Source organism: Clinocottus analis, unplaced genomic scaffold (assembly GCF_023055335.1).
Source record: "Clinocottus analis isolate CAN_PGR_092001 unplaced genomic scaffold, fCliAna1.0.p SCAF_4, whole genome shotgun sequence".
Classification (NCBI taxonomy): domain Eukaryota; kingdom Metazoa; phylum Chordata; class Actinopteri; order Perciformes; family Cottidae; genus Clinocottus; species Clinocottus analis.
The window spans coordinates 22283089-22294400 of record NW_027176153.1 but is presented as its reverse complement, the minus strand read 5'-3'; the positions used below and the strand labels follow the sequence as shown (position 1 = coordinate 22294400).

Sequence of the window (11312 nt, the reverse complement as noted above, 5' to 3'; positions counted from 1 at the left end):
GAGAAGACACAGAGCCGCGAAATGGAAGAGTAGGAAAAACTACACTGACGTGCTAAAAGATAGATGCTGTCGATTGAGTGCAATGAATATTTTACTTCGCCTTTCTCCATTAGAGCTCTTCAACGAAATCTATCTAAATAAAAAAATAAAAAAACAGAGACTAAGAAATACAAACAAAAACAGCAAAAAAAAGAAACCTTTTTTCCCCCATATTGAGGTATGATGCAGTCAGGAGTTCAGAAACTGGCTTTGGCAAGTCGTCTGCCATTTTAGTAGTGGCTGGGTGATCGCCTTCCCCCTGCCGCCCCCCCCCCCTCCCCTGTGTTATCTCGCTCAAAGCAGTGCCATCCCTCCATTGTAATAATGCCGCTTCCCAGCAGCCCTTGGAATGACCTTTCTTTAATTAACTGCATCTTGATGAGCAGATCTACATAGAATGTGAAGGTTAATTAATGAAGTATCACTGCTTAGTCTTAAAACCATCACCTAGCGGATGACAGCCAGCCCACCACTCTCTGTTTTACCCCCCGATCTCATTAGCAATGGTAGGCCGATGGACAGCTCGGCTCTGGCCAGTGGATCTCGAGTAAATTGTATCAAAGACAGGCCCTTTGATATACTTCATATGGATAAGACCATATTCCCGACTCCACACTTTGAATAATATATGAGAAATGCTCACAAATACACACACACACACACACACACACACATATTCTTGCATCACATAATGTGTTCATGTTTTTCTCTGAGGTATGAATCTAGTCAGCAACTGCATAAATAATTCAAATGAAGGTAAAATAATATTTCAATTAAGATCCATGTAATCTGTTTCCTGCAAACAAATACATGATGGATGGTGATGGATAATTCTTGTATTATTGCACAGTTTCATCTTGATAAGCTTTCGGTTTCCGCGTGATTTCATTTCAGGGCGCATTTCAGCGTCGCTTATCGTCGCAATTTCGGAAAGGAGATCCACATTAGCCAGCCGCTAAAAGTGTCTTCCTGTGGCGGTTCCAAGCGGGTAGAAGACGGGACGGCGAGGATCCAGAGGGTCTACGGTTACACGCGCGTGTCCCAAATCTGGCTGTGGCTCACAACGGCTTTTAAGTTTATCTGTAATCTATCACGGTGGAGGATGAGCCGTCACGCGCTCGGCACTTAGAGAGCGCAGACGCTAGCCGGACATGTCCGTCACCGCGGATGCTAGTTTTTTGTCGCTGCTTTGATGGCACGGCTTTCCCCTCCTGGGTATCGCGGGCCGGGGCCAGAGCCACCTGGGCTCGTTTACCTTCCCCACCTGGCCTGGACACCGAGCGAGCTTTCCTGGCTGCTCTTGTGTTGATTGAGAGCCATGCGGTCAAACGAGGGTTGATTTTAGAATTCATTCACATTTTGCACCCTAACTGAGTATTGTGCGTTTGTGTCATTACCCTGCTATGAATCTGCCAGCTGTACGCATTGTATGCAGTTTCACCGACACCTAACAACTTCACTGTGTGTCATCAGGACTGTATTCGTATTTATCGGCACCGAGAAAATATGATTGAGGCCCTCCGAGTAACCTTGCTTTAGCCCGAAAGTCAAAGCATTAATGCATGGCTTGACTTTCGGGAGGCAGCAGAGGCACAAAATAACTTCCCCGAGACAGCAGATTTTGACAAGCGCGTGTTTATCCTTTTTATCCAATATCTGCAGAATAAAGAAGAAAATATGACAGATATACCGCGGCCATCTGGGTGCAGCTAACCCACGAGCAACGCTACCAGTCTCCATTTGTGTCTGTTAGCACTACAAAGTTATTGATTCTCTCGCCATTTACCACTACAACCTTTTGACAGCAGACACAACCAAGTATGTAAAGGCTGACATGGCTGACTTCATGACAAGCTAACAAAGACGGATACCCCCTGCTGTGTCTCGCTGCTGTCTTTGTGCTTATATAGAATAGAGGATATCTTCTCTTCTGGTGTTATATCCACACACTTCATTTGTATGACAATGATCTCCGAGCCTCCATTAAGGATCGAGCCATGTTGAAAGACGGGAGTGAAATACCATTTTGTTTCTCATAAATTGTTAAGATTTTGCCGGGGTAAACTCCATTCCCTAATTGGTGTAGCTTTTTTGCTAGCACTGATACGGTGTCACGCCTTCACTGATGACTGTCAGGTAAACTTTCCATATAGAAGTGTTTCTCCGTTGAAGCGTCTATCTGATTTCCCTTTCAGCACATCGAATGACACCCCGCTAAAAGCTGGCACAATACGCTTCCCGCACACAACGCTGTCACCAAAGACAACTTGGGAGAAGCGAGTGTTTTTGAGAGTTTGAAACAAAATAGCTGGTGCAGCATTTCCCCATTTCCGTCTGAAATCCTTGACACCAGAGGATTTACAGTGAAGTGAAGTGAGGTGGGTGCTGTATGGAACGAGCTGTGGGGGCTGAGCGAGATGGGTTGTGTGTGTGTGTGTGTGTGTGTGTGTTGGGGGGGTGGGTCCACGCTACACTCATGCTGACAGGGATCCTCCCTGTAGCGCGTGCTTTTTTTTCCATTAGTTCCTTACTCACTCTCTTGCCCTCCAGACCCGCAGAGTGAGGAAGATTTAAGTGGCCAGTCAAGTGAAATCCCCAAGGTTTGGCAGGTGTGAGGTCTGGCTTCATTATCTACAGACACCTCTGTCCAATTATGAGCCTTTCTCCCTTCTGTGACGATGATGATGCCGACTGTGTACCCACCAGTGTGTCTGTAGGTGTGTGTGTGTCGAGGGCGTGAATAGGCCAGCCTCATTGTTATCCGTCTAACTATCACGATTCCCTCCCGCCGTCAATGACATCATCGACAACACACTTTCGCACATTGTGCGCGCGCATACACGTGTCGCGTCTTTTGTTTAGATTGGTCTCCGTCCATTTGACTTAGTTTTTTTCGTGGAGTAGAAAGCAACACCTGAATGCCAGATTGTGCAATAATGTCAAGGAGTCACTTTCCCAGCGACCGTAATTAGGACTCACTATGAAGAAAAAGAAAAGGCAATAAATTACACGCAACCGTCCTGTAATCAGAAGTCTCGCTGCTTTTGATGCATCTCCGTGGCTTCTCCATTTTGCTGACCCACTGGTTCCAAAATGTCAGCTGCTACAAACTGGAGCACCGCCTTGTGTGTGCCGCTTCAAACGAGCACAGGGTCTCTTTTCTCTAGCCTGATTTTGGACACCCCCTGCTGACACTACGGCAAAATACAAGCACCTCCAGTACCTTCCTCCCACAGCCAACTTCACCAAAAAAAAAAATACCTCTATCAAAACTACACTTTTTAATAGAAACACACTTTTTATTTTACGGGAAGTATGTGTGTATTCCTCTTGGCAACAATCCCATTTGCATAAACCCGACACTACGGCCACGTTAATAGTCGGCCGAGCTTTCATATCGACATCAAAAATATTATACTACATAATAAAATGCAATTGTGTCTACATTCATACCTCCACATGTTTCTAAGGGTTGAATATTCTGCTCCTCAGGCTATACGGCCTGCTATTGTCTATGAAGCCGCATGTACCCGCTAGTCTCTGGTTAGCCTGCACTCATCTGCAGCCCTATCATCTGCATCAGTTGGCAGATACAAAGAGCATAGCGCTGTTTTGCGTGTGAGCATGTGCGCCTTTTGTGTGTCGGCCCGCTGCACTCGCTCGTGTGTGCGTGCGCGCGCAATTGTGTGTGTGTCTTTTTATATGATGAAGTGGGAGTGTTGGAGGCATGTGATGGTTCCCAGACTTTGGCTCCGTTTTATCTGATGCTGCGATGGCAGCTGTGGACCAAAGGAATTCATACATGTGTGTATAATTTGTCTTATGGCTCAAAACAAAACAGGGGACATCTTTTACCCGTTCAATTTGACGTGACACAAACAGAAGGTCACCGTGTGCGTTTGGTTTCTTGAGGTGCTTGATTATAATTGCGGTGCCGTCAATGAATAGAATAAACCGCAAATCTAAGCACGTTACACAGGGTGATGTATACTGTGTAACAAATTATCAACACACACACACACACACACACACACACGCAACTTGAACCAATGTGGGCTGAAGCATGTTGCAACATAGCTTTGAACTCAGCATTGTATTTGCCTCCTCTTAATGATAATCATCATCTTAGGGCTAGCTGCAGCGAATGAGCCTTCCCTGAATTGCAAAAGAAAGGAGAAAGAAAAAAAAAAAGACATGAATTAATAATGAGCAAAATTACTCAAACGCTGCACACCACGACCTGCCGCAGCACGGCGAGCAGCGGGGCCCTAAGGTGACAAAGCTAGATAAATATTTTATGTCTAAATATGAATTTGGGGGTCTTGGGCCTGCTATCTGACAAACCTGCCCAGGTTATTGCAGCACACGGATAAACCATTAAGCTAAAAAAAAAAGGAGGAGACTTGGAGAATCGGGTCTGCGGCTCTCGTCTGGACAGAAGAAGCGAGACTCAGAGATCAGGTTTGTGTGTCGCAGACGGCTTCTGAGGCTCGTGTCTTTGCCAGTGAAGTGAGTAGACGGTGTTCTTTGGGTGCCCTCAGGTGGAAGCCCGGTATAATTGCTGTTGACAACCTACAAGTCATTGTGCAATTAAAGCATCTGCCGCTCCTGTGTGGCAGCGGGCTGTGATGCCTTGTGACAGCTCGTAGCCATTAAGCAACTGTAAGCAGCTGGCGTGCCTCGGTGGGGGAAAATAATGTGACAGAGGCACTCCCCCCCTATTGTTGCCCTTGTCTCATTGGGGAAAAGAGGGACATTACATCACTCACTGAAATTTTCGGGCATCTCAATGAATGGGAATGCAGCAAGTCTCCAAATTAGACTTGGCACAGCAGGATGTCCAAATGATACTTTGGTTTCAGAGTACAACAAATGAAAAAGAGCTCATTGTTCAGAGTACGCCCTTAAAGGGACAGTTCACCCCAAACACAAAGAATACTTTTTTCTCTCCCTCTTACCTGCAGTGATACTTATATATAGATTGCTTTGGTGAGAGTTGCCATAGTTTTTGGACATTACAGCCGAAGAGATGTCGGCCTTCTCTCGATATGTAATCAGACTTTATGGCACTCGGCTTGTGACGCTTGAAGCACCAAAAAGAAAATACCTTAAAAAGTCAACAGCAATGTATCTTGGTAGAAATCATGACCCGGGTAATCCACAGACCTTTCTGAGCAATTTCAGACTTTGAGCACCGCAAGCCGAGTGCAATATACTCCTATTATATTTTTGTGAAGGCAGACACCTATTCGGCCAATATCTCTAAAACTAGGCAACTCGCACCAAAACAATCTAGATTGATCAGGAGCACCGCAGGTGAGAAGAAAAGGTGAACTGTCCTTTTAACTCAAGTGAGAGAACAGTTACTGACATACATACTTCACCAGTGTATGTTGATATTGCTTCGAATTAGAGTTTAGTTGGTCTCCTGATTGATATGTCAATCGACAATAAAAGAATTATAAAAAAGTCTTATTAGTCTTTAATCATTTAAGTCATTTTTCAAGCAAAAAGGGCAAGAAAGTAGTGAATAGATATTCAAACGTGATGTTTGTTTTCTTTTCATATCTAAAATGTGCATCTTAATTAATAATTAAAATAGCTATTTGCAGTCCTACTGAGAGTATCTGTATAGAAACACATTACAATTTGTTAATGTTCAGTCTGGAAAAAAAAACCTCATAATTAAGTGACAAAACCGTTCGCTCTTAAGACTCATAAGCTGCAAGTTTGAAAAGTAAATTTAAAAAAAAAAGTAGATAACATACTCTTCTCCACTGGCTGAGGGAACGACAAGAGTCTTGCTTTAATTAACCCACCTCTGAGTCATTTGTCTGACACGTGTGAATACGGTCATTGATGTGCATTTAACTGTACTGGGTTTGGGGGAATAGGGGGTAGGAGGGGGGCGGGGGGGGTATGACTCTTCGGTCTGATATAATGTTCTACAAATATGACACATTGTTCCCATAAATGTTGTTGAATACATGGGGACAATCCTGACAGAATCCAATTCAAAGGCAACAGTAATCAAATAGTCAGATTCGTTTGGGCAAGCCATGAGAGGCCCTGCATTGTGTGTGTGTGTGTGTGTGTGTGTGTGTGTGTGTGTGTGAGGGTGAGTGTGTTGGTGCGTCTGTCTGTCTCAAGGATTTGCTGTTTCAGCAGGGAAGAAATCAGTCCTGTGCCTTTGCCACGCAGGAAAGTCAGCGTAAGGAAATTCCTGAGCTTCACAGTGGCAATCAGGCAGTTAAGGACCTGCCACTGAAAATGGAGCTGTATGTCAGTCACTTTCATGGCTTATTCACACTAGCACGAGTGCTCTGGCATAAAAGAAAAAGGCATTCTCATTCACTCACCCCAACAATTCAGTAAATTGTCCTTACTTGAGAGACGGTTGAGTAGGGTGTGTATATTTAAGTGCCCTACAGCGATTGCTACATCTGAAAGCTTACCTTCAAGTCGTTGCAGGTGCAATAGCCAGTTCTACACAGGCTACATTTTGAAATGTGCTAACGTTGCAACCACTAAACAAATCAGGCCAACGTCAGACTGTGTCAGATAAAAATGTGTGTCGTTCAGAAAACGAATAGTTTAGGTAACGTTTTGCATGGCTGGTAAGCCATTGTAGGCCTTTTTTATTGGACTTCCAATACGACAGGTGGAAGTAACGTTGACTTGACAGATTTTCTCTCACTCCGAGTTGAAGGTTTAACGTTAAAAAAGTTTTTTAAAAAAAAGTAAATGAAATAACATTTTCAGGACAAAAGTGGCCCCGTGGCTGAATCCTAATTACTCGCTACGATGGTAATGCTGCATTCAGGGACTCAAAAATACCTCATGTCAATGACCCCACTTTCATTTACGAAATATTTGGCTCTGCTTGGATGTTGTTTTTATGTATTATTTGCTTCACAATTAAGACAGATATAAGACAGCGTGTAACCGGATGCACAGGCAGAGTACAGAAGTGAGGGAGGGGGACATCAGGCGTACACTTCCTGTGGTCTTGTCCAAATTAGTAATATATACTTAACAATCCTTAAGAAAATCAAACAGCAAGAACTATACAATTCTACAAGTATTATTAAGACAATAGTGACGTAACAAAACAACCACGCCTATCCTGTTGTCGGACGTACACGCTGAGGGGAGGTAATTTAGATTTTTCCCATAGTAATAAAAGCATCTTGTGACGTCACCCGGACACAGCGCTTGCAGCCGTAAACTCCCCGTAACATGTCGTAAAAACAGATCTCTATCAGTTGTTGTTAGAGAAGTAAACGGTTGTTGCCATTGATATCCAAAACTGCGGTGTATCTCGCGTTTTGAACTATGATAATAGTTGCGCTGGCTGCGTCTCCACTCGAGCCGATACAGTCAAACAACATGGTGGACGTTGTGTCGGCTTTGAGGAGCCAGAAGATGAGTTGATCCCCATCAAAACAAGCTAAAAAAAATGGCAACATTCAACGCCGAAGGTAAAGGAAACGGATCCCAAACTACACTCAAATCTCGATTGTCCCAGTTATGATTTTACGTCGTTGTATTGCAGTCATCTTTTTTTGCCAGTTTCACATACGTATATCACGCAACTTTCAATTAATATCGGTTCTTTGCTGTGATTTCTGCCTTCCTGTGTCGGTGCAGGACATTCTGTTGTGGTGGAATTGAGTCCAGACATCCATATCTGTGGCTTCTGCAAGCAGCAGTACAATAATTTTGAGGTCTTTCTCGCCCATAAGCAAAATGGATGCTCTCTACCAACCTCTGACACATCAGCCACCAGTGCAACCACCACTCTCACAGGTAAAATACTCCACTCCTGTATCTGATGTCAATGGTTTGCACGCAGATTGGAGTCCCAGTCTTCCTGTCTCTTGTCCTCGCATCCTGTCATCATCTTCTTCTTCTGCTCAGATTCCAGCACTGAGTTTGTTTTCGAGGAAACCTACCAGACGTGTGTTATGAGAGGTGTTAAAAAGATCCTGACCAAAGCACAGAAAACACCTTCCAAAAAATTAAAACCTTCCCTGACTTCAAAGAGACACAGCTGCTGTTTCTCAGGTTAGTGCCTCCCTCCATTTACGACTGTAACACATTTCCTCTTTTCGGCTGCCAAAGCAGGGGAAACGCTACTTCCTGCCAAGTCCCCATGTCACTAGCTGTTATTTATTTAGGACTCTTTTAGATTGACTTTCCACAAGCACAAAGGCAACACACACACACACACACACACACACACACACACACACACACACACACACACACACACACACACACACCTTGTAAAGGCACTCTTTCTGTCGATGTACAGGTTGCACTTTCAAGACGCAATATGGCCAAAAAGACATGGAGCGGCATCTCAAAACCCACACCGGTATGTCAATGCATTGCACAAGTGAGCCTCTCTTGCTTCATTTAAGCATTTAAGAATCAGATATTTAACTTTTTCTTCTTCTTCCTCTGTCATACAGGTGAGAAGCCATTTGAATGTGAGCTGTGTCACAAACGCTTCAGCCGGCGGGACAAGCTCAACATGCACAGCCGCTCGCACACGGGCGAGAAGCCGCACAAGTGTAAGCACTGTCCCTACGCAGCAGCCGACAGCAGCAGTTTGAAGAAGCACCTGCGCATCCACTACGACGAACGGCCGTTCAAGTGCCAGATCTGTCCGTACGCCAGCCGGAACTCCAGCCAACTCACCGTCCACCTGCGCTCGCACACTGGTGGGTAGTCGCACATCCGCAATGGTGTGCAACTGCGGGATGATGTTGTATCTTTGAGAATCAATTTATCGAGAATAATCGTGTGTTTTTTGTCCCTTTTCATTTCCTAGGTGACGCGCCCTTCCAGTGCCAACAGTGTGACGCAAAGTTCAAAATTAACTCGGACCTGAAGAGGCACATCCGGATTCACTCCGGGGAAAAACCCTACAAGTGTAACTTTTGTGAGTACCGCTGCGCCATGAAAGGCAACCTGAAATCCCACATTCAGATCAAGCACGGCACCGAGAACTCCTTCCACTGCGCGCACTGTGCCTTCCAGTGTGCCAGCAAGACGGCTCTGCGGGAGCACACGCGAGCGCACCAGCCCATTCAGCCCATCCAGTGTTCCATGTGCACTTATTCCTGCGCCAGCAAGGGGGCGCTCAAAGTCCACGAGAGGATCCACTCGGAGGATCGGCCCTTCAAATGTGACTTCTGCAACTTTGCCTCCAAGCAGCGCAGCAACCTCGTCATCCACAAAAGGAAGTGCCACTCGGATAAGCCGGAAAAGGGCGGCGGCGGCGGCGGCAGGGTCGGAGGAAAAAGCGGAGGAGGGGACTCGCCGAAGCCAGTCGGCTCCAGGTACCGGGCCAAACTGGAAGCGGCTCGAGCGTTCTGCTGCGACTCGTGCGACGCTTCCTTCGTGAGGGAGGACTCCCTGCGGAGCCACAAGAAGCAGCATCGAGACACTCAGAACGTGTTTCAGCTCCAGCTCTCCGCCCCGGCGGACGTCCACTTGGTTCCTATCAGCAGCGCCCAGCTCGAGGTTCCTATCCATTCGGACTCGATGGCTCCTTACAGCAGTGCGCAGCTCAAAATCATCGTATCTCACCCTCTGGGCCAGGAGAACCCCTTAAGTCCAGCTGGCGCGGATAATCCGCACAAGACCAGCTTGGTCCTGCTCAGCCCAGAAAGCCAGGACATGGTGGTCAACTCCATGATCCAGCAGGTGAACTTGCTCGCGCCGATGCAACCCCTCGGGTTGTCCCAGACGGCAGAGGCCAACCTCGACACTCAGACGGTCCTGTTGACGCAACTCGGCCCCGGCGACGCCAACAACCCGCTCCACCAGGCCCTGCTGCAGACCGCCATCACCGCGCACGACGCCGGCGGCGGCGACACGCAGACGTTCATCACGACGTGCTCCGAGCTGGAGGGCCTCAACGCGTTGATCCAGGAGGGCGGCACGGAGGTGACGGTGGTAACCGAGGGGAACGCGCCCACGGCGGCGACAGCAACTCCAGCCGACGTGGCGCGCAGTTCATCGGAGGACATTTCGAAGCCAGCGGGGGCAGTCGCGGTCAGAGGGAGCGTCTTACCCTGTGAGGAAAGCGCGCTGCTGGTGCCAAACATCGGCCTTTGCGGCCAGAATATGGTCATCCACGGCGTGCCGCTAATAGTGTCCACTCAGCCACAGCATACGATAGAGCAGCTGTCTCCACACACACTGTACGCAGATACACACACACTGGAAGGCATCCCGCCGTGAGCGGGAGGGCTCGGTGTGTTTTTCTTTTTAAGACTGTTAACTGCATCATAAGCTATTTCTTTGCCAGTATGAACTCTTCGGCCTAACGGTTACATCTGTGCAGGCTGTTACCAATAACTGCTTTTCTTTGCTTCTAGCAATTTAATCATTGACCACTGAATTAACAATACTTTGGAGAAATAATGTTTTTTTTTTTTGTTTGAGCACAATATTATGGAATAACTTTTAACACGTGAAAGTTACTCATTTGGACGTCATTGTGCATATTCTATTTGCAAGGGTTATTTTTTGAGGCATCAAAATGTAAGAAAATTGAATAAAAAAAACTTTAAATATAATTAATTATTTATTTAAAAAGGAGGTTTATTTTTAGGCAACAGGTTCATTTAAAAAAAAGAATAAAGAAGAATAAAGCTTGAAATGGACACAACTTGAAATTGAACGTTTTTGTGCCATGGAGTTCTCCAGATTGTCCACTAGGTGGCAGCAAAGCGACACGAGTGGGGAAAAGTTCACTCTGAAATTGTGACACTTTGCAGTATTAATCATACATACTCTGTCTGAGTAGCTTTTTTCATTTTAGAAATCAATCATTTTCAAATAATTTTGACTCCAGGATGTTGATGTTTTTTGGGGGGAAAACATTCGACTGCATACGAAGGTCTTAGTTTCTAAAAGCCAAGTTGCTCTGCCAATAGATTTCTCAATAAAGTGCCTGTCTTTCTTTTGGCTATCCATTATTGTGGCCATTTTTACCCTCAGACTTCAGCACTTAGTATTTGTAGAGATTGAAGGCTGCACCTGAATAGGAGTCTCCTGTGAACAGATGACCATTGATTTCCTTCTCGTCCCTCAGCACTAATGGCTCAGCTGCTGCAGACGCAGCACGGCCACAAACTGGAGTGAAGTTTGTTTGCTGGAGGACGCTACAAACCAAAGTTTCACCTCACAATGCTTTGTGTTGCCAAAGAGGAAAAGGGATTTAAAGACATGTCCCTTTTTGTTGCTTTACATTT

At 45.9% G+C, this 11312-nt stretch overlaps 1 protein-coding gene across 1 annotated transcript; it reads left to right on the top strand.

Moving 5' to 3' along the window:
- Nucleotides 1-7283: 7283 nt before the first annotated feature.
- On the top strand, nt 7284-10925 carry zfp64 (zinc finger protein 64 homolog (mouse)). Its single transcript, XM_068597724.1, has 6 exons — nt 7284-7520; nt 7690-7848; nt 7960-8106; nt 8357-8419; nt 8517-8768; nt 8879-10925. The coding sequence occupies exons 1-6, from the start codon at nt 7499-7501 to the stop codon at nt 10294-10296; spliced, it is 2061 nt and encodes a 686-aa protein (XP_068453825.1). The 5' UTR covers nt 7284-7498; the 3' UTR covers nt 10297-10925.
- The last annotated feature ends 387 nt before the right edge of the window (nt 10926-11312 follow it).

Coding starts and splice junctions, on each gene's coding strand:
- zfp64 (XM_068597724.1), top strand. CDS start 7,499: ATGGCAACATTCAACGCCGAAG. Junction 8,420..8,516: donor GCATCTCAAAACCCACACCG/GTATGTCAATGC, acceptor TCTGTCATACAG/GTGAGAAGCCATTTGAATGT. Junction 8,769..8,878: donor CCACCTGCGCTCGCACACTG/GTGGGTAGTCGC, acceptor TTCATTTCCTAG/GTGACGCGCCCTTCCAGTGC.